At 43.1% G+C, this 22,632-nt stretch overlaps 1 protein-coding gene across 2 annotated transcripts; it reads left to right on the plus strand.

Annotated features, from left to right (window-relative positions):
* The first annotated feature begins 576 nt into the window (after positions 1-576).
* Positions 577-20,463, plus strand: rtbdn (retbindin). 2 transcript variants are annotated; one of them, XM_078269772.1, is made up of 7 exons: positions 577-906; positions 1,362-1,415; positions 4,295-4,475; positions 4,600-4,699; positions 6,771-6,899; positions 7,549-7,645; positions 17,715-20,463. In XM_078269772.1, exons 3-7 carry the CDS (start codon positions 4,316-4,318, stop codon positions 18,081-18,083), a joined length of 855 nt encoding a protein of 284 aa, XP_078125898.1. In that variant the 5' UTR covers positions 577-906; positions 1,362-1,415; positions 4,295-4,315; the 3' UTR covers positions 18,084-20,463. The 2 variants fall into 2 exon arrangements, with proteins under 2 accessions (XP_078125898.1, XP_078125897.1); XM_078269771.1 differs by lacking the exon at positions 1,362-1,415.
* The last annotated feature ends 2,169 nt before the right edge of the window (positions 20,464-22,632 follow it).

Below are 22,632 nucleotides of genomic sequence, written 5' to 3' on the forward strand. Positions count from 1 at the left end.
CGCAAGTGGCAAAAAAAACCCTCTCTGTCTTTATGATGACAGTAAGGGTTTTGCAGCACGCAGCAGCTTCCCCCTGTGAGTTTGCGGTGTCTTGTTCTGCAGAGATTTGTGTTGCCTGTCCTCAGCATATCATAGCAGTATTAAATCCCAGCTATACCCTCCTCTAACCCTGTCATCTGGAAAAGGCCCTGACCTCAGTGAGAGAGAAAGAGAGACGGAGAGGGAGAGCGAGAGGGGGCTGGGGGGAGGGCAGGTGTGACTCAGCAGCACCACCTGTGAATGATCCTGTCAACATCAAGGGCAACACATCCCTTATGGAGTCCGTGTTGCCTTTAAATCAATTTGAAAAGTCAGTTTGTTTTTTCTGTGTTTTCATGTACAACATTGCTTGGACTAAGTCTGATGGAAGGAGGGCTGTCAACAAGAAGATTGGGAGATTAACAAGAAGGGAGTCTTTTCTCTCGCTGTGTGTGTGTGTGTGTGTGTGTGTGTGTGTGTGTGTGTGTGTGTGTGTGTGTGAGACAGGGAGGGAGGGGAGAGAAAGAGGGCTTCCCAGCATGGGGCAGAGGGAGGGGGGTGAGTTGGCTGGTTGGAAGGGACTGAAATGTCCTTCATATAAGCCGGTGACAAAGTGGCGAGCATTGGCCCCCGGGAAGCAGAGATCACAGCCAGCAAACAGAGAGAGAGAGAGAGAGAGAGAGAGAGAGAGAGAGAGAGAGAGGACAGAGAGAAACAGAGAGAGAGAGACAGACATACGAGAGAGGAGAAGACCAGAGCAACGAGCACAGACGCTGGATTCACAGCAACACACCGGAGAGACACGGAGGAAACACTCTCCAGCAGAGGAGCAGAAAACCAGAAGAAAGTATCCTAATCCAGACGGAGCATTCTGCATCACACCGACAGGTAAAAATGAATACACTGTTTTCAGTAAGATGTTTTAGATCTTAGAGTAAGATGTAGAAGGATTATTATCAATATCACAGCAACATTAAAGGTTGATATGAGATGACATTACATTAGAAATGTGCTCTGCTACAGCAGGTGAAATAAAAAAAATGCCATAAAGTACCTTGAGGTCAGTGTAAACTCTCAAATGAGCCCCACCAGACTCCATGGAGAAAACTGGACATTTGTTTAAGGATTTGATTTTTCTATAAGGTTTAATGTTATTCAGCTGTACATAAAAAATATGCTCTGCCACAGAAGATGAAAACAAATATGCCATAAAGTGCCTACCAGACTCCAATGAAAAAAATGGACATTCGTTTAAGTTGCAGCTTTTATTCTTATTTATGCTCATAATATGTTGAATGATATATAAGCTGCTGCCTGAGCTTCACTTTGAGTATGTTTTGCAGAGAGCTGGTGTCGACTGAGACATTTTGGTGATACGAATTCCTTCTATTTTTAAGGTTAGGCCAGCTGCTTCACATTTAATCCATCGTACATTCTTGTCAAAAAACGTTAGCTGACGTTGATTTTCAGCAGCTAGCTCAGAGATTATCGGCTAATGAAATTACTGATTTAGCAGGGGGGGTTAACACTTTTGCATGGGACTATATCCGTGTTACATTGTCATTAGGGGCTGAGCCCCCCGTAGGGTCTGATCTTAAGGGATCGCCCCTGATATCGTACGAAAACGTATGCACACATGTCACATGACCGTTAGGTTTAGCACCATTTACAGTTAAGTTTAGCCGAAAAAAGGTTACTGGGAGCCGGCTACAGAGCTCCATGAGCTGCTGGTCGTTTCAGAGGCCGTTGCTAGTTGAGGTTAGTCGACAAAAAGTGAACTAACAGAATGAGCTGCAGACAAATGAGTAAAAATATCCCTTTTTGTAATTTAAACTGTGCAAAACAACAGATGTGTCCTCTCCTCAAAAGTGACACTGAAACTCTACGTTATTTTACATTACAAAAATAAAAATAAAAATGAATAATTACATTTCTAAAACAAATCCCACATCAAATAACTAAACAAAAATCTCTTCAAATGAATAAACTAAGAAGACGTAGTGACGTCTGAAGTCAAACAAGTGAACTCTAAAGTAGATTACGCCCTGGGCCGTTTATTTATCATTTATCTTTGTTGTGTGATGTCAGGGCCACACCGGTGCTGCTCAGCACCATGTGGCCAAGTCCAACAGATTTGGTTAATTTGTGTAATGTGGGCTACACACATTAAAAAACGATGCATGTCGTGCCTGCAGTCTCACCTAATTAGGCTCAACCTATTTACTAGGTCACCACATGCAGAGCACACATGGAGGTAAACAGCCGGCTCGCTGGATCACTCACACTGTAACACGCTTAACGCCACCATAAGTGACATTAGGAGGCGTGAGAATAAGGATTTTACATCCAACGTGTTTGAGTTTAAAGTCTATACAGGTATCAACAATAAGTATTTCTTCTGTGGACGTAGTATTTAAGATTAGATAAGATAAGATAAGATAAGATAAGTAGTGCTAAGTTTAAAAAAACGAGAAAATCCAGATCGATCTCTGTCTGTAGCCTATCATATGAAACTAGAAGAACTGAGGAATCCATTGGTACCAGCTATGTGCCATGCTAGCTTGTCAGGAAGGGGGTTAAATAACGCTCCAAAGACGGCATGGCCATTTTAAAAGGGGTCCCTTGGACTCTAACCACAAGATCCCTGAATGAAATGTCACTCAATACTCACTGACTGTAGAGTCTGTAGAGCTGCACTTTATTGTGTTGACTTGCTGTAGTGTACTGTATTCGTGTTAAATAAAAAGTACATTAGTGTTACTTAATCATTGATGCTTTGAATAATGCATAATCAAATCAAACCGGGACCTTGTGAATTGGAATCGAATCAACTTGGGAAATCAGTGTTTCCACAGCACAAGACAGATTGAATACAGAACGAGAAGTCAAGAGTAAAAGTTGCCTAAATTAAGCAGACAAGAGTTATCTTAGAATCTGTGGTCTGGACTGGGCTTTAAAGACAAGATACGATACGGTAAAGTGACATTATGGTGTGATATAAAAGCAGCAAGTCTAAGATATGCAACTAGCTAATGCGTGAACGGGTTGGTATGATATCGTACGAAAACTTGTGCACACCAATTGGTATGATATCCTACGAAATTGGGCTACCGCCGACTGGTCACATGACAGTTAGGTTTAGCACCATTTACAGTTAAGTTTAGCCGAAAAAAGGTTACTGGGAGCCGGCTACAGAGCTCCATGAGCTGCCGGTCGTTTAAAAGGGCTGTTGCTAGTTGAGGTGAGTCGACAACAAGTTAGCGTCATGCGGCGACGACTAGGATTAGAAAAAAAGATTGTGGTTTGGATTCAAAAACTCCCGGGACACGAACACGCATTTCCATCTTCAAAAATGCTGAAAGAAGCGACAAAAACGTCAAAAAAGGCTACCAAAACGTTGAGAAAGCGACAATAAATGTCAATAAAAGAGACAAAAACGGGAAAACGGCAACATAAATGTCATAAACGTTTCCTGAATGTGTCAGGTTCAGGACACTTAAACTTATTAAATCAAAGACGGTCAAGCAAGAAAACGAGACTCAGACGGCAATGAGCAGTTAATAGACATTTGCAAAGGCGAAGAATCACGTGAGCAACCTTTCTCCAGCATTGCTCTCAGGGAACTTCAAATGTTTCTCTGCAAGAGAGTCGTATTTATTCAAAACACACACAGATTCACAGTTGTTGATACATAGGAATGCTTTTGTGTTGTCTATTCTAGGGGAACCAGGGCAAAGTGCGGGCGTCTGGAGGACATGTACTTTGAGTGTCCTCGGCCCTAAAGATGTTTACAACCCATTATTTGCTGCAGTGAGACACTGTCTCCAAGAAGAGCAGCTGACACTCAGAGAAACATATATCGTATTGTGCGTATAATAAGCATAGAAACGCAGATTGTTAAATGTGCATATAGCGAGCCTTAAGGTTAAATTATATTAAGACATTGCTACAAGGAAATAAGCTGAATAATATGGGGAGCATAAAAGGTTGAATAAGATGAATAAAAGACTTTATAAAAATGAATTCTCTATCAGAATGTGTTTCCTGGGATGAAAACTCTGCCTCCTGGCTTGAAAGCTCTGTGTTTTACAGTCTTTAGTTTCTGGCACATTCAAGACTCTCTCACCAATCCATTTACTTGTCACTGTGGGATATGTTTGTGTGTATGGTGTGTGCTGTTGTACACTTGATTGCGTGTGCTTTGTCTTTGATTGCTGGTGATTCAGGTGAGAATGTGTTTTGTCTGCTGCTGTCCAACATTTGAACTCTTTTCCAGACCTGTTTTTTGGCTGTAGAGATGGGTGTCACCTCTCGCCCTCTGCTATTTGTTTGCGTATATTTGGCGGCTGCACTGATTGGTGGAACCCGCTCCGAGGGGGTGTGTCTTCAAGACGGCAAGCACAAGGCCACGCCCGGCCCAGAGCCGCAGCTGAGGGAGTGTGGGCTGTACGCTGACAGTGAGTGACTGTGTTTGTCTTGAACCACTGCATGTTTAATGGTGTGAAGACAACCTGCGAAGAAAATATCAATCTCTGGTCTGACCGCTGGCTGAAATGTTTTCCCGTCTATTGTTGCTGACAGATAGCTGCTGCACAGAAGAAGATATCCAGGATATCTCCCATGTTCCCTCTGCGAGCAATAAGAATGATCCCTGGGACAAGTGTGGGCCTATGAGTTCAGAGTAAGTCTTACCCAGTATATATACCCAGTATATGTACAGACACAAGGTACAAGAGATATTAAAGGAGACCTATTATATACCAGTTTCTGGTTCATACTTGTAGGCTATTTTGTGTTTCTACTATAACATGTTTACATGCTTTAATGTTCAAAAAACACTTCTCATACTGTCTAAATATACCTGTATTCACCCTGTCTGACACGCTCTGTGTTACAACGTCAGGAAGGCAGGTTTGGACCCAAGTGCAGAACAGAAACGGGTGAAGCAGGTAGAGTCGAATGATTTTAATTAATAAAAAATAAACGTACAACCAAAAGTCTTCCAGAACTTCAACAAAATCCAAAAGGGAATGGGGAGACTCAAGCACACAAGGAGCGAAGTAGGGATAGACATAGGGAGTAACGACGACAATCGGACAACAGACAAAGAAAGCACAGAGACTATATACACACAACCCAGTCTCACGGCAGTTCGTGTAATGGTCACGTTATTTAATCTATTGATTCGTGTTCACGGGATGTTTTTCTCGTTTTTTTCGCGGTGGCCAGCACAAAAATGTGAAGTAATGTATTTCAATGGGAAGCATATTTCGTGATCACAGCACGACTACGGTAGGGAGTAGTATGAAAAGCCGAAAATCCGCATGGGAGGTGGGTTGGGATGGTGGATGGGTCAAACAATACAGGACTTTCAACAATACAGGACTTTCACCCGGGAGACCGGGGAGCGCGTCCCGCATGTGGCGTTTTGTTTCCCCGTTGTTTTCCTTATCACAACCGTCCCGTTATTGTCGCGCATCCCCCGCGGCCATCTCCCGGCGTGTGAGGCGTCCTTTCCCCTTTAATCTTTTCGTGCTGGCCACCACGAAAAAAACGAGATAAACGTGTTGTTGTACACGAATCAATAGATTAAAAATAATGTGACAATTACACAAACTGCTGTGAGACCGTGTTGATACACAAGGTAACGGAGGTAGTAGCGAGAGACCGGTGACATGAGGGCTGATCATGAACAGGTTGAACACATCAGGGCAGGGCAGACAATCACAAAGGTGAGGAAACACACAAGGCAGCCTGGAGTCTCTTCATCTGTGCTCTGAGGTCCCTGCCTCCGCATAGTCCATTGTAGCCAGAGATTGTCTACAACTGAGTATATATATCGGGACTTTGTACCGTCAAAAATCACCAAAAAGACTTCTGAACAAAATACTACACAACTGGACATGTTCTAGCAGGAATTTGACCCGAAATTGGGGATAAATTAATGTCGGCAGCCAAGTTTACAGCTTCGCCTGGGGGAGTGTGCCTATGCTGTGGAAACATAGGGCTGACCCCTTCCCAGGAGTTAGCATGTAGCTAGCTTTACATATAGTTAGCAGTGGATTGTAATGGATTATAGCAGCGCTTTCTACTTTTAAGGAGGCAGATAAAGACTTCTAAACCAAATTGTACACAACCGAGCATGTTCAAGCAGAAATGTGACCCGAAATGAAGAAGATTTGCAGTCAAGATTACAGCTTTCCCTGACTTAGCATGAAGCTACATGTAGCAAGTCCTGTAACGTAAACATTGGGAGCCGAGCGTAGGAACATCATTAGGAAATCTGAGGTTTTGGCTCACAGGGATTTCTTTTGAATACGTTAACCTCATCATTTGAAGCTTTGGCCACGTTTAACATGAACGCCCGACATCATAACATTATAGATATGTCGGGAGATACAGAAAAGCATAATAGGTGTTCTTTAAACAGCATAACAATGCTAATATAATATTTACAAATGATTCATATATTTGAGTTAATCTACAAAAATGTATTTACAATGTTTATACAGTTTATTATTTACATATTTGTGTTTAAACAGTCAGTACTTCCTCACATTTCCCTGAGTCTAAGTTCTGCTACAGTAGCATCTGATTGGTTAGTTCAACTACATATCCACTCCTATGTCTAGTCATCTTTACCTGCCTTGTGACTACATTTTGCTGAGTCAGCCCTCACAGAGTAAATAAAGATTGAAATGTACAGTATGTTTCATGATGTTGGTACGAACTGTCCCCCTCTCTCTCCTCAGGTGTGAAGGCTTCCTGAAGCGCGTGTCGTGTTTTTACCGCTGCTCCCCTGATGCCGCGCGTTGGCCTCACCCCCACCGCCGCTCATACATCCAGGCCGTGCCACTCTGCCACAGCTTCTGCCGTGATTGGTGAGGCTGCCATTGCCAATCAACTCAAAATCAAAATCACTATCTGTCCCCCTTCAGAGAGATTACCAGCCAGTGTAACAACAGCGTTTTGTGTCCTATAAACGGCGTCAAACAATGGCTGAGTTCCACTTTTAGTATGTACTGCAGCTGCCCTTACAAAGTATGTACTGTTGCATTCAGTATGCATACAGTTGTGACATATAACTTCTTCATCACATTGCGCCTTGAACTTTGACCATCTTGCTCACATAGAGACTGCTCGCCGCTCTCCATCGGACTGCATTTATGTAGCGCTTTTCTAGCCTTAGCAACTACTCAACTACATATTACAGCACCATTCACCATTCACACACACACACACACACACACACACACACACACACACACACACACACACACACACACACACACACAGGTGTATGAACATACATACATGGTTCCACCTGCTCATCAGATAAACATTTACACACCGATGGCACAGCATCGGGAGCAATTTGGGTTTCAGTGTCTACCTCGTGTCTTTCATACGTACAAAAAAACGAGGTGTAAAAGCAAATCTTAGGAGAAAATATTCAAATTAGAGAATTACAGTTTCATGTTTTGTCATTTCAAATATATTATTTTGAGAATTTACATGTCTTTCCTTCAGGTTTGATGCCTGCAGGATGGACATGACGTGTGCTCGTAACTGGGCCAGAGACCCCCGGGGGCAGAACTGCACTGGGACCTGCGTTCAGTATCAGCAGGTAGGCTGTGATCTGTGATTGGCTGCTTACATAACCTGGGACCTTGAGGTTTTTGCCATCTGGAGAAATCTGACAATTGGTGTTTTCTTGGCCACGCTTGAAGCACCCTTTATGGGTAGTCATTTAAGAGTGTACATCACTTCGGTCCAGACTTAAATATCTCAACAACTCCTGAATGGATTGCCCTGATATTTGGTACAGATATTCATTCAGCTTTGATGATCCCTCAACTTTTTGTATACTTCTTATCAGGTCGAAATGTGTCCCAAACACCTGCAAAACTGATGTCATTCCTATCAGCTGCCCTCCGTGTTTAGTGCTAATTAGCAAAGTTAGTCTTGATCCTGCTGCAGGATGAACGCAGACTTGGCTAGTCTGGATCAACGGAAGTTCATTTGCAGGATAGAGCCCTTAATGATCTCTGTGTGTTGCCGTCTAATAATTCCCTTCGCTTCGGGAAACGACAACAAACTTCCAGCTAGCAAGATACATGCTGAAATGTCAAGTTTTGAAGAAGATTTGGATCGTGCAACAAGGGAGGTCTGCTTGGTTCTTTTGGTGAATGATTGTAAAGATTTACAAAGAATATGTTTAGGGCATTTACTCTCTAACTGGGAGGTTTTGGCAATCCCATGGACAAAGTACACATGGCGATACAATGGTAAGAGCCAGTGAGGTTTAACCATGTATCAGCTCATTTAAATAGCTCACGTTACTGGATTGTGTCAACAGTTGACTTCATTTAATATTGGATGTTTTCTTATCGGGGTGCAAATGTTCCACCAGAACCAGTTCCTTCCTGAGACTATTTAGCAGAGCCACCGTCGCTGCGTCCGGAGCTTAGTGTCGCCCAAGACGATTGTGATTAGTTTAAAGAAATGCAAAACAACCCAGAGCGTTTTTTTCTCCTATCCTGCAATGTATCCGTGGTGTAGCCAGACCTAACTCCACAGCACTGAGGAGATGGAACTGGCAACGTGAGACTAGGGGCCCTATCTTTATCCCTTAGATCATTAAAATAGGGCCCTAGGACTGTAATGAGCTCTTTTAGTATTACTAAGAACATAAACTGATGCATTATGAGAGCCGAGTACAGCCTGCAGAGATTTTCTAAACCAGGCAGCATAGGTTTGAATCCCAATGACGGAGCTTGTCATTCGAGCCATGCGCCGCACGTAGGTTAGGTACTGTGTCACAGTCTGCAGGCTGGTGGTCAAGTGAGTGTGTGGCTCGGTGGGCTGAAGCGTGAAAAGGGTTGGTCCTGCTTCGGTGAGCAGAGGCCAGCTGGGTGATTTAAAAAGAGTACGAGTTACGGAGGGGCTGGTGTGCTGCTATCTATCTATCTATCTATCTATCTATCTACTGTATATACATTTAGTCTCTCCTCCTCCCTGTTTTCCCTCTTTCTCTTCTCCTATATATCTGTCTCTCTTTCTTTTTTTGTATGTGTGTGTGTCTCTCTCTCACACACACACACGCACACAGGGAGAGAGAAACACACCGACAAATGAACACACACCCAGACACCAGACCTATAACGATTATGGCTCTCTGCTGGATATTAGATGATGACTGGAAATTAAAGATTGAGTGAGAGAGAAAATACAAAGACAAGATGTCTGAGTTTTGTGTTTTAGTGTGTGTATATATGTGTGTATATGTGTGTGTGTGTGTGTGTGTGTGTGTGTGTGTGTGTGTGTGTGTGTGTGTGTGTGTGTGTTTTGTGCTTGTATTGGTCCATTGTCATGTAGGATGCCACTAATGGCACAAAATAGACTCCAATAAATTGAAGTAGCTCTCAAAATGTGTTTTAAACCGCTCCTGAATACAAAGAAATGAGTCACCGCTTTCAGTGCATTCAACAAATCAGTCTCTCTTCAGAGAGACAGCAAACAAGTGCGTGCCTCTCGCAAACATTGTTGGAGGTCGCAGCAGTAAAGCTTTATTTTGTTTCCTCGTCAGTCGGCAGAGATGTGATATTTCACAGTGGTACCTCGTTGTCGTCTGAGCTCACAGCACTTTAGAGATGTGCTGCACAGGAAAGCAACCAACAAGTCCTCCAAACACAACCATATGGGTCGTTTGTAGCCTGACATCGTCATACTCAGATTCTAGTCAGAATGTGAAACTTCCCGACCTCGAATGTTGTGGACCTTGGTCCCCCCCCCCTCTAATTAGGGTTGGGCATCGTTTGGATTTTAACATTTCTGATTCAAATTTTGATTCTTCTTTTCGATTCTGGTTCTTTGAAACTGGTCACGTGCTTATTTTCACAGATAAGAGGAAAATGTTATTTTTAGTCAATGGTGGTTTGTAGTTTTATAGGGCTTTTTCAACCTAAAATAAAGCCACACGTTAGAGCACCACTTACTGTGCTGCTCCGTGGCTGCAACACAACATGTGCCTGGAAGTACGGTGGTCGCTACAGAAAACAGAACTTGCGCATTAAATGTGGAACCGACGATAGGATTTAAAAACAGATCGATTGATTGAAACTGATTCTAAGTAGGAATCGGTCCTTGATGCCCAATCTTACCTCTAATATGACCCGCAGGAGCGTTACATAAAGTAGCGCCCCTAGCGGTAGCAGAAATACAACCTCATATCTAAACCAAGCGCACCTCCTATGGGGAGTTTCTGATGCTACCAAGCCATCACCTCCCGTTAGCATCCCGTTAGCATCCCATTGACTGCCATTCATTCTGACGTCACTTTGACAGAGAATAACTTTACATCTGAAGCGTTTAAAGACTCTATTTGTCCGTTGTTTATTTCTAAAGAAACACGACAACGTATAAAAGGCTCCATTACCTTGTAGCTCACGTTATGGCTCCGTAGCAGACGTTTTTATAACAATAGGCTAACGATTGGGTCATAACCACGAGACTTCCTGTCTCATAGTAGAGGAGTTACCGTATAGTACAGGAGAAGCTCTCAGGCAGTTTGGACTTTGGCCGTTTTAGTTTAATTACTAATGTTAACTAGGTTAAGTAGTTAACCTGTTTACAGTAACGTTACGGGACTCGCACGCCGCGACTGACGAGTCTGATAGCCGTTAACGTTCTACGTGATTGTCCACAGCAGGTTGATGTCGGGTTGCTTTTCTCCAAAAGTTAAATTGGATATAACTTTTTGCTGCAGGCATTCAAACAAACGGAAAGACCTGAGCTTTTATCAGACTGTCTGAATGCTCAGCCAGCCAGTGCCTTGGCCGTACTACCTTTACCTTTCATCAAATCGCCTGAAAACAACCCCAGACTACAGTATAACCATACAGACCTCTACAAACACACTGCTTGCTTGTAGCGGACATTTAGCTAGCAGCTTAAAGCTATAGTGCGTAGTTTCTGTCTCCCCCATGAGGAATTCTAAGTAATGACAACAACACTGTCTTACGTGACAGTTTTTGCAAGAGTGTTTCATTTTGCAAAGGGTCTGAGGTGTTCTGCTAATTGTGTATAGTGTTTTAAAAAACCCGTCCCTGTTTTCAAAGTAGTGCTTAAGCAATCGAAAATCCTCCTGGAACCTATATTCTTTATCCTTGTTGGCGTTTCTCCCAGCTTCTTAAGTTCACCCGACGAACAAAATGCAGGTGTGTAGAATAAATATGCACAGCTACAGGGAGGATTTGTGAATGTTGTAGCTGTCAATTTGCATAGAAACAAGCCAATGCATTTTAAGGCAACACATCAACACACACACACACACACACACACACACACACACACACACACACACACACACACACACACACACACAGCATGCAAAAATCCCTCTGGCACTCTGTGTCTCCCTCTGTCTTTGTACTCACTGCTAACATTATTTGCCAGCCAAGGACTGATTTAGCTCGGCATTAGACACTCTTTCTGCACCGGATTTTGTGGGAATGAGGTTACATCTGCAGAGAGAGAGAGTGTGTGTGTGTGTGTGTGTGTGTGTGTGTGTGTGTGTGTGTGTGTGTGTGTGTGTGTCGAGCGATGGCACACAACACATCTACAGCGGCATCTGTGGATCAGATATAGGGAATTAATGTTCTGAGGAAGAGGAAAATGATCGTATGAGGTTACTGAAGATTGCAGCCTGCAAATTACTGAGTAAATATTGTGTACATGCAGGGTACCAATGAAATGTTAACCGGGAAGAAGTACAGAGAATACGGGGGTAACAAATGGGCGTTTACGGGGATCTATAATAAATTATTTTGTAAAGACTTTTTAAGTTACAGAGAGACACTACAGGCAAAAACATAATTTTTCAATGTTAAGGTTTTGGGCTCTTTCCCTTCCATAGCATGTCTTCTTTCAGACTAGTGGAAACAAACATTTAAAATACACATTTAGTGGTTCATTCTACTACACTTTGTCTATTTACATTTCTCCTAAATTCACCAAACGTTAGCATTAGATAATGCCTCATTTGCATATTCAAACAAAACAATTTCCGAAAACTTGTAATACAAAAAAATTATTGTTATGTCAGTAATCAAGCATTAGTTAAGCCTCATTTGCCTCATTTGCATATTTAAACATAAAATGGTTGTCTTAAGCCGATAATCGGCCGTTGGACAGTCTGGCGAAGTCGGTGACTCGAGTCTGTTCGGTGTGTTCCGTGCCGTTAACCGTCTGAGGGGCCGTCGGCCTTCATTTTGGCTGATTTGACATGTATAATCGGCGGGGCGGGCAGTCGGACTCAATGACCCATCTGATTGGCAACATACGTCACATACTATACAACCTGATCTCACAGAATGAAATGAACACAGCCCCTTAAGTTAAGGAAAAGGTCGTGGGAGGGCTTACGGTTCTGTGACACGCGGGAAGAACGGGACGGGAAAGAAGAAAGCGACTTTAGGAAACTTGACATGTGGGACACGAACCCTGGTCTCCTGGGTGAAACTCCTGTGTTTGACCCTCCCCCCCCCCAACCAACCTCCTTACGCGGAATTTTGGCCTTACATACTACTCACTGCCGTAGTCGCTCTTAATGCTACGTCATCTTCTCATTGACTTTACATTGGCATTGTTTTCCGTGGTGGCCACACGGATTTTTCACACATTCCTTGCCACCACCACGTAATGCGATGTTAACAGTTTGTGATCATTTCACGAAATTCTGTGAGACCAGACTGTCTGATTGGTTGTAGGTCTATCCAATTGAGTGCAGAGGCATTTTCTTTCCTGGTTCGGTGGAAACGCGCCCCATAATCACAGCCCAGTGGAGCAGAATCAGACTCATATTCTGACTAGAATCTGAGTATGACCACGTCAGGCTACCAAACGTTACCACTGAGGTTATAATGAAGAACTGGCGAAGAGTGGAGTGGGAGACCGGGTTAAATACTGCAGTAGGAGTAGATGGCAATCAGTGCTGAGGGTTTCCAGGTGAGCAACGGACAGGTGAATGGAATCGGAATAGCCTCACACACAACACAGACAGCAGGAGCAGGGAAAATACAGCAAATCCTAACAGAGTTTGATGAAAACTCGTTTTAAGAAAACGATATGGATTATAAAATGCCATTCATTTTAAAGACACTACAGGTGAAAGGAGTAAATGAAAGAAACAGGTGATTACTGTCATTAAAACAAAAACATTTTGTATTACAAGTTTTTGGAAATTGTTTTGTTTGAATATGCAAATGAGGCATTATCTAATGCCAACTTTTGGTGAATTTAGGAGAAATCTACCGACACAAATACACAAAGTGAGAAAAATGAACATCTTCATGTGTATTTACAATGGTTTTTCCCCCACTAGTCCAAAAGAAGGCATGTTTTGGGAGCAAAATAGCCCAAAACCTCAAAATGATTATGCCTGCAGTGTCTGCGCTTAACTCAATCTTTTTTAGGAAATCTGTTGAATATTGTCTTGGCTTTGGTAGATAAGCGTATTTAAAGCTACATTGTGTAAGAATTTCTCCCATCTAGCGGTGAAATTGTATATGACAACCAACTGAATATTACTTTCTAGCCCTTCCTCCTACGGTGGCCGAACCCGAAATTAGCTCTTGGTATCTCTATGGTTTACACGCAGCTGTTCTAGCCACTCCAATATTAACTTTGGTCTTACTTTGCCTGTCGCGTTGTCGTTTTAATTCTCTTTTTTGCTTCCCTGGTGAGTAATCTCCCCCTGGCATTGGTCACGGTGCCAATAGGTGTTAGAGGGCGAAAGGCGGAGTTAATGGTTTGGTTAATGTATTATAAAGATGGCGGTATGTCTCTCTTTGGTTAATGTATCATAAAGATGGAGGTATGTCCCTCTTTGGTTAATGTATTATAAAGATGGAGGTATGTCCCTCTTTGGTTAATGTATTATAAAGATGGAGGTATGTCCCTCTTTGGTTAATGTATTATAAAGATGGAGGTATGTCCCTCTTTGGTTAATGTATTATAAAGATGGAGGTATGTCCCTCTTTGGTTAATGTATTATAAAGATGGAGGTATGTCCCTCTTTGGTTAATGTATTATAAAGATGGAGGTATGTCCCTCTTTGGTTAATGTATTATAAAGATGGAGGTATGTCCCTCTTTGGTTAATGTATTATAAAGATGGAGGTACAACATGGCGGCGGTCATTCGAGCGACTCTCTCGTATGTATTCTGAATGATTCTGAATGTCAGATTCTACGCTTACGAGAATACTTTGATTAGTTGGTGGAAGTAATCACACATGAATGAGCATATATTTGTGAAAGAACAAAGGGCTTTTTGCTAAGAATCAACTCAAGAAATTACACAGTGTTGGTTTAAGAAGTATAACTGTTCAATAAGCATAACTGTGGTCATTTATGCTCCAATCTGGATCATTTCTATTCAGTTACATAATGAAACTGGCTTTTTTCTAATTCTGATCTTGACCCCCGGCTGAAATAATCACTTCTAAAGACGACTGCTGCATCAGGGTCACAGATTAAAGTCCTGCTCTCTTTTTCTCTTTACACCATGTGTAATGTTGTAGGTTTTCGGACAGAGAAGGGCAGAATTGAATAAGATAAGGATGGGAAGGACACGATAGAGCCCCGGGAAATTTCAGTATCTCACTTGTTCGATCACAGCATGCCGTCTAAAGCCACTTGTGCTCGTACTGAATTAGCTTTGGCAGCAAAACCATGTCCGCCTGGGGAAAGGACAGAAGTGTGTGAGTGTGTGTGTGTGTGTGTGTGTGTGTGTGTGTGTGTGTGTGTGTGTTATGAGGTCGCTGCGATAAGGCCATGAGCTTCAGACAGACAGTATAAATGTAGTGGAGAGAAACAGCCGTCAACCTCTTTGTCCTTCGAACACGGTAAATATATTACAGCTTTTCCTCCTCTGAGCCCCCTGTGCGACTCTGTCTTTAATCCCCCAACAGACAGGAGGATGAAAGGAAGCAGACGACGAGGTGGGGGTGGGGGGGTGCTACAGAGAAACAGAGAAAAGAAGGGAGATTTACAAACAGCGAGTGCAGCAATAAGCAGGTACAGAAAATAAGATTCAGTGGAAGTTAAGTAGGGGAGAAGATGAGCTACAGTAGGAGACAGAGACGGTGACTTGGCAGGGGTGGAGGGGGAGGGGGGGCTTCTGGGGCTCCAGCCCTGAATGTTTTCTCAAAAGCCCTGGTTCTTATAGGGTTTTAAATGTCTTCAACTTTGTGTCATTTCCCCTCAGTCTCTCTAACTGGACCAGCAAATTGGTGGAGCAAAAGTTCTGTTACTGGGGAAATATCAAGATCAGTAATGCTGTTTATGCCAAATTCCTACTCTACTTATGCAACACATTTACACAAAAAGTGAGAGTCTTGCGGCAAAGACAAGTCAAGTTTAGACACCAAAACGACTTGTTAAGTTTAGGAATAAGATGCTGGTTTGGATTAAAACACTCCCGTAGCCTAGAAATCTAGACCACCCTAGTGGCAGCAAATGTAATTTGCAGCCAGGGTCAGTCTAGCAACTCTCCGTTGGCTTGCGAGCTGGAAAAACCAAACTCTGGTCAGGCCAATCACATCGTGTATAGAGTCGGTGGGCGGGCTTAACATAATGACTGCAGAGTTGCGACGGTTCTGTCAGTACCCGATCCGTACCGCCTGTACGATCCGTTCTGCGCATGCGCATAATTACGTAGTAGAAAACTAACAATGTCCCTGTGCGATTTGTACCACGCATGCGTTGAAACACTTTATGACCAAACATCACAACTTTTTATAGTAATAGTCATAGCTACAAACAATCGAGACTTGTCACTGATCCAAAACCGTGTAGCGACGTCATTGTTGTGTTGTTTATGTTAATGTTTTCACTTTTAATAGTTCTTCTTGAATAATTAATAACCATAGACTGTCTATTATTAATGCGATGAAGTGTAAACGTACATAAGTGTCCTTTTGAAGACGGGATGACAGCTCTTCCAGCCACCACTGCTGTATACCACTATAGTAGCTACATGCTAACGGCAGTAAACACTATAGTAGCTACATGCTAACGGCAGTAAACATGTCATCTTAGCTGGCAATGTTGTTAAATTCTCCCCAATTCCGGGTCACATTCCTGCTGAAACATGTCAGATTGTGTAGTGTTTGGTTCAGAAGCCTTTATCTGCGATTTTTGACGTTAGGAAGTGCTGCTTTGTTCCACTAAAATCTAACGTTAGCATACTCATAGCTAACTATTATAGCTGCATGCTAACGCGACATAGCGGAGCATATATAGCTAGCTATATATGTACGTATGTAGCAGGACTTTGTACCATAAAAAATCACCAATAAAGGCTTCTAAACCAGATACTAAACAAATACAAATACAGTAAAGTGACCGGAATTTGGGGTGAAATGTCCAGCATTGAGCTACATAATAGTTAGCTAGGAGTTAGCTGGTCTCTCACAGAGATCTCATTTGTAGCCCTGTTTTTACCTGATACTTTCATAGAAGTACAACCACATGAAGTGAGAGGTATACACATGCTTACACTTTATTTGAAGCATGATTAACCTGAAGCAGGACGGAGTCATGACTTAAAACACCAAAGCAAGGCTTCTCACTCATGCTAGCTAGCGTTAGCAAATTACCTTCAAAGTTGCAAAGAAATGATGAAACGTAAAATGTGAAGCCTTTATTTAATTTACTACGTGGTGTTGTACTGGATGGCCAGACGACCCTCCGTATATCATTAACAGATACTTTAGGCAACTCCAGCAAACATCTCTGTCATCTCTGCCATCCTCTAACGGTCTACTGTCACTGTCTAATGTTTTCTTCTGGTAACCAGAAATGTCCAAACATCCTTACGCCAATGCGTGCATAGAGCTGTGAAGTTTGCCGGTGTTCGCGCAAGTGTAGAACTGATCAGGCAGTGTCGTAAAACACGTTGAGTTTCTGCACATGTGCTGAATTGTGTGCATGCGCAGAACGGATCTTACAGGCGTTACGGATCGGGTACTGACAGGTCCGGCGTGAATTCCCTGCTACTTGAAAACAAAGAAGATGGCTGCTGCTGCTGGAGAACAGCGGTCTTTGGAATCGGCTTTGGCCGCGACTCTGGAAGACTTGGAGTTAAGCTTTTCTTTGACAAAAGAACAAAGAACGGCACTGAAGTCATTCTTAAAAAAGGAAGATGTAGTTGGAGTTTAAAGTTTAATCTATCAACTAGCGTTGCTCTGGTTGCCGTTTATCTCGCCCCTCGGATTGAGCCAAACCCAACATCTTGATGTGGGTCTGGCTTGTCAGGCTAACACTCTCGAGGAAGTGTTAGTGTGAGCTTTGCAAGCTCATCATGTCTTATAATTTTCTCTCAGGTGGAGACGAGGTGAGGTCAGCGAAAGAGAGAGAGAGAGAGAGAGAGAGAGAGAGAGAGAGAGAGAGAGAGAGAGGCAGACGAAAGCAGCTGCCAGGTTCTTGCAGCTCGCTCTCACACCTGGAAGAGAGAGGGTGTTTGTTTTCAAGGCCGGCGCTGCCCTGGAAGGCCAAAATCAATTATTCCTATGGAAGTAAATGGAGCATGCCCCCATTCTGCCCCCTAATCTCTTCACTTCCTGTAAATATTTTGTGTGTGTGTGTGTGTGTGTGTGTGTGTGTGTGTGTGTGTGTGTGTGCGTGCGTGTAGATGTACCAGCACGGCAGGGATCTCTGCGAAAGCCTGTGGGGTGATGCCTTCATGACCGTGGAGGATGAGCCAGAGGATGTGGGAGAGGCTGGAGAGGTTGGAGCTGGGGGAGGAGGAGGCAGCAGCAGCGGTCGCCCGTGCGGCTGCCTGACCCTCAGTCCCTCGGACAAAGACGTGATGGCTGCCCTCAGGGCACAGCAGGATGACCCGGAGGAGCTGGACACCACCAAGACGGGCCTGCCTCAGTACCGAGCCCCGTGCAAGACAAAGCTGCCCCTGCAGGCCAGGGGCGGCCGGAAGGGGAACTCTGTGCTGCGTAAACGCTCCGTCATTGTGGACGACGTGGAGGGCAGCGGGAGTGGCTTGTAGAGACAAGTGACAGATAATATATTTAGAGGTTATTGTCTAGATCCTATTCTAGTCTCTTGAAACGGAGTTGTAACCACGCTCCTCTAACTAACCTTACCACACAGACCTAAACTGTCATTATCATCACGCTCTACATATAATCTCTGTAGTTTTAAATGATACTAGATAGACCGAGAAGCTTGTAACACTTTCAATAAACACCTGGGTCAGTTATTTGAACGTAAATGTAAACAGCCAGGATTTAAAAAAATAAATAAAAAGAAGCAATTACTATTAAAGATTTAAAGGCAAAATCCTCAATTTTGCAAGGGCTCTGACATCAGTTATAAATATATTGATAATATCCCATAATGGCTGCACAAATGCTTTATTGCCAGCTAACAATATGAGGATTTTTCTTTTTAAAACAATTGTATTTGCGCTGTATGGCTCATTAAACCACATCACTGACATTATGATATGAAGTGTGTGAAGTCTGGCACTAGGAAATGTGAAGTCCTTCAGTATTAGCGCTTGTGCATAAATCAAACATGTTATCATTAACCAGTGGACTTTTCATGCCAGTATTGTGTACATGATGTACTTCACTACCCTGCTTTTTTCTTCAATCAATTCTTCTGTGCATTAATCAATTGTTGAATGCAGATGTTACTCTTGCGATGCCGTGTTGTGCGGCCTACATGTCTTTAAAGTGCAGAAGGTCCTCCAAACCATACGACAATATAGGTTGTTTATTCCTTCCCTCTAAAACAACCCACAGGAGCGTTGTCCGTCCTCATATCTAAACCAGAGAACGTAACAGTCCCATTTTTAAACATAAAGGTCGCAGTTTCAAACACGTTAACGTTGTGAAACGGTGCTTTAGTTTGGTTAGGTTTAGGCACCAAAAACTATTGAGTTAAGTTTAGAAAAACACTGTAGGTTGGGTTAAAATCAGATATTACTTCCCTCATGGTTACACACGTGATGTTCAAAGTGACATTCGTGAAGTTTAAAAAAAATCGTTGTGACGTTTGTAAAGTTAAAAATCAATATGACGCAGTGTTGTAATCGAGACCACTCAAGCCGAGACCAAGTCATCACCAAGACCAGAGTGTATCTTGACCGAGACAAGACCGAGACTTTGAGGGGTTGAGACCGAGACAAGACCGAGACTTTGAGGGGTTGAGACAGAGACAAGACCGAGACTTTGAGGGATTGAGACCAAGACAAGACCAAGACTTTGAGGGGTTGAGACCGAGACAAGATCGAGACTTTGAGGGGTTGAGACGAGTCAAAACTGAGACTTTGAGGGGTTGACACTGAGTCAAGACAAGACTTTGAGGGGTTGAGACAGAGACAAGACGAGACTTTGAGGGGTTGAGACCGAGACAAGACCGAGACTTTGAGGGGTTGAGACCGAGACAAGACGAGACTTTGAGGGGTTGAGACCGAGACAAGACCGAGACTTTGAGGGGTTGAGCTCGAGACAAGACCGAGACTTTGAGGGGTTGAGACAGAGACAAGACAAGACTTTGATTGGTTGAGACAGAGACAAGACCAAGACTTTGAGGGGTTGAGACCTGAGTCTCTCTCTAAATCCTGAGTCGTCTTTATCCGAGACTGAGTAAAAATGTGGTCGATTCCGAGACGAGACCGAGACCTTCACGAATTGGTCTTGAGACCGATCTTGAGTACTACAACACTGCTATGACGTTCTTAAAGTTAAAAAAACAATTTACCGTATTTTCTGGGATTTTAAGTGAACAGTCCATATAAATCCCGATCTAAAGTTCTGCGTTTGTTTGACCCATCCACCGTCCCACCAACCTACCTGCTTACGTGGAAAGTTGGCGCTCTTATACTTCGTCATCCTACATTCCTGCTTTGCTCCTGTCATGACTACTACGGCCACTAGAGGGCACCGCCAATAGAAACGTAAACATGAGTTGTAATTTCTGCTTGAACAAACAACCTATGGGAGCGTTTTTTTGGGGGAAGGACAGTTTCAAAAGATCACGCAGAGTAATGATGATAATGAATGTAGCTTTCTAACAGAGATTATTGGCCTGCAGTGTGAGGGATCTGGTATGATAATGACAATGGAAAGAGGTATGCCTAATACCTGAGGGAAGGTTTAATATTCAGAAACAAATCTGCCTACCAGAGTAAATCCTGCAGATGCAGCATTCAAACCAGTAAAGGTTGTTCTTGTAGTTTGATCACGTATATCTCCAATGTACTGTCGGATTTTTCCTTTTTATAATTAAGTTGTGTATTTCTAGAGTGAGGCATTGTTAGATGTAAATGTTTTGTAAAAAAGTGGTTTATGGTAAGCTTGTTGAGATGGCGTGTTTCTTTGCTTTATGTTCTCAATAAAGACAATGTTTCTAAAAGCCAACCTGAGTCATGAGTCATAGTTCTTCTGGCTGCACTTTGCAACAACGTTTTTATCTGTAAGTCCCCAAAACGATAAATAAATCCTAGTCAGGTAAACACAGAGAGCATAGTCTAGTACAGTGGTTCTGATGTACCCTCACAGCAGAATTTATCAACACCATCAGTCATGTTCCAAAACTGTTCGTAAAAAGTCAGATTTCCATGTCTTTTTTTATTATAAAGCAGGTCGAGGTGCTGTATAAATACTGTGAAAGTATCAAAATGCTCAATCCACAGAAAAATGCACACAGCCCGTATTCAGAAACTGTGCCTTAAACGAGCTGTCAGGACTTCTGTACGGTTGTGATGTCACAACTATGCCATATATAGGTAGAAAGTGCCGCTACAGTGCCGTTACAGTCATTCCCCTGATGTAGTGACGATGCAGAGACTCAGAGAGCACAGATAAGGAAGATTCAAAAGACGTTGACCAATCACAGCAGACTGGGCTTTTTCTGGAGGGGGTCTAAAGCCCCTGACACACCAACTCGACGTCCGACCGTTGGCAGAAAAGGCAGTCGGACTGATTAGTCGGCTCCCCGAGGTCCAAAAAGTGCCTCAGAACATACCGGAGCGACGCCGACTTGAGCGTGTAATACGTCTCCATAACAGCAGGTGGCACTAATCTGTATTGTCGCCCAAAAAATGAAAACCGGCAGCTGATTAGACAGTACATTAAACTGCATGTACTCTTGCCGAAAGAGTGCAGGTTAAATTATAGGCGTGCTGGTCTTACAGGGAGGTGTGTTCAGGTGCATTCTGGGCATGCTGGTCTTACAGGAGGTGTGTTCAGGTGCATTCTGGGCATGCTGGTCTTACAGGGAGGTGTGTTCAGGTGCATTCTGGGCGTGCTGGTCTTCCAGGGAGGTGTGTTCAGGTGCATTCTGGGCATATTGCTATCTTGAGGCAGTGGGAAGTGATGGCACCATTGACCAACAAAAACCTGGTCTAAAGTCAATAACGCAGCATTTCATTGTTATTTTAACAGAGCATTAGTAAAATGCTCCTAGGCTCGTGAACAGCGTGCACACTATGCTTGTTACACACACAGCGACGCACAGCAGCACACACACACACACGCACACACACACACATGCAGAAGATTACAAATATTATATACAACATTACGGTGCAAATCCTCCATCATAACAGCAATGCTCCAAGGTCCAAACGCGCCTGGCTTTTAAAGGGAATGGGAGATGATCTCTGATTGGTTGATTGCATGTTACGCCCAAAACACACCTCTGATTAATGAAGACACTAAGAACAACCCTTTTGAACCATGTGCTTCACGCCGTGCCCTTAGATTGTTAAAATAGGGCCCAAAAAGTCATGTACAGAGGCTCAGACCTTGCCACAGCGGCTGCAGGTTCAATTCCAACCTGTGGCCCTTTGCTGCGTGTCATTCCCCCTCTCTCTCCCCTTTCATGTCTAAGCTGTCCAATCAAATAAAGGCCTAAAATGCCACAAAAAAGGTGACTAACACTTGGTTTTTACCCATGTTCAAATAGGTCTGAACATCTGCATGAAGGTAGGATATTCACAGGATTTTTTTTATCTCTCGTCTCCCTCTTCTTATGTGCTGTAATATATATTTAGTCGTCATTAAATAGACTTTTTTTCATAAAAATGCAGAATTGGCTTTTATCTTTTATCTTATCGATAAGTTTCCTCATTTTCTGACATTTTATTATATATATTTGTTTTCATAATCACAGCAAAGAGATTCTTTGAAAGTAGGTCAGCTATCATTGGTGCTAAATCCTTTATTTTAGCTGCTGTTCTGATGTTATTCCACTAGATGGCGGTGTGTGCCTACCTTAACCCTTCAGACTGTTTCTCCGACTGCTTTATGTTGTCCTGTACGTGTTAAGGGTTCCCCAAACAGAGGCCACCTGACCTCACCTGAGACAGGGTGGTTAAATCAAACGCCCCAGCATGGGGAAGGACCCGCCACCTTCAGGTGCAATCAGTCAGCACAATCAGAGGTTACTTTGTTCACTCTTTTCCACCTTAACCCTGATGGTGCGTCCTGTAAGTTGACTTACTTTAAAGTTGGTTGCATTGTCCTAAACGCCCCCAGTTTATGTTCATGTTCTGATTTATTGTTAATGAGTTATCTCGTTGCAAA

Source organism: Sander vitreus, chromosome 15, assembly GCF_031162955.1.
Source record: "Sander vitreus isolate 19-12246 chromosome 15, sanVit1, whole genome shotgun sequence".
Taxonomy (NCBI): domain Eukaryota; kingdom Metazoa; phylum Chordata; class Actinopteri; order Perciformes; family Percidae; genus Sander; species Sander vitreus.

What these genes read in the sequence shown, in the direction of transcription:
- rtbdn (XM_078269772.1), top strand. Translation starts at nt 4,316, where the DNA reads ATGGGTGTCACCTCTCGCCCTCTGCTATTTGTTTGCGTATATTTGGCG. An exon ending in TGTGGGCCTATGAGTTCAGA is followed by an intron (nt 4,700 to 6,770) that starts GTAAGTCTTACC and finishes CTCTCTCCTCAG; the next exon opens with GTGTGAAGGCTTCCTGAAGC. An exon ending in CACAGCTTCTGCCGTGATTG is followed by an intron (nt 6,900 to 7,548) that starts GTGAGGCTGCCA and finishes TCTTTCCTTCAG; the next exon opens with GTTTGATGCCTGCAGGATGG.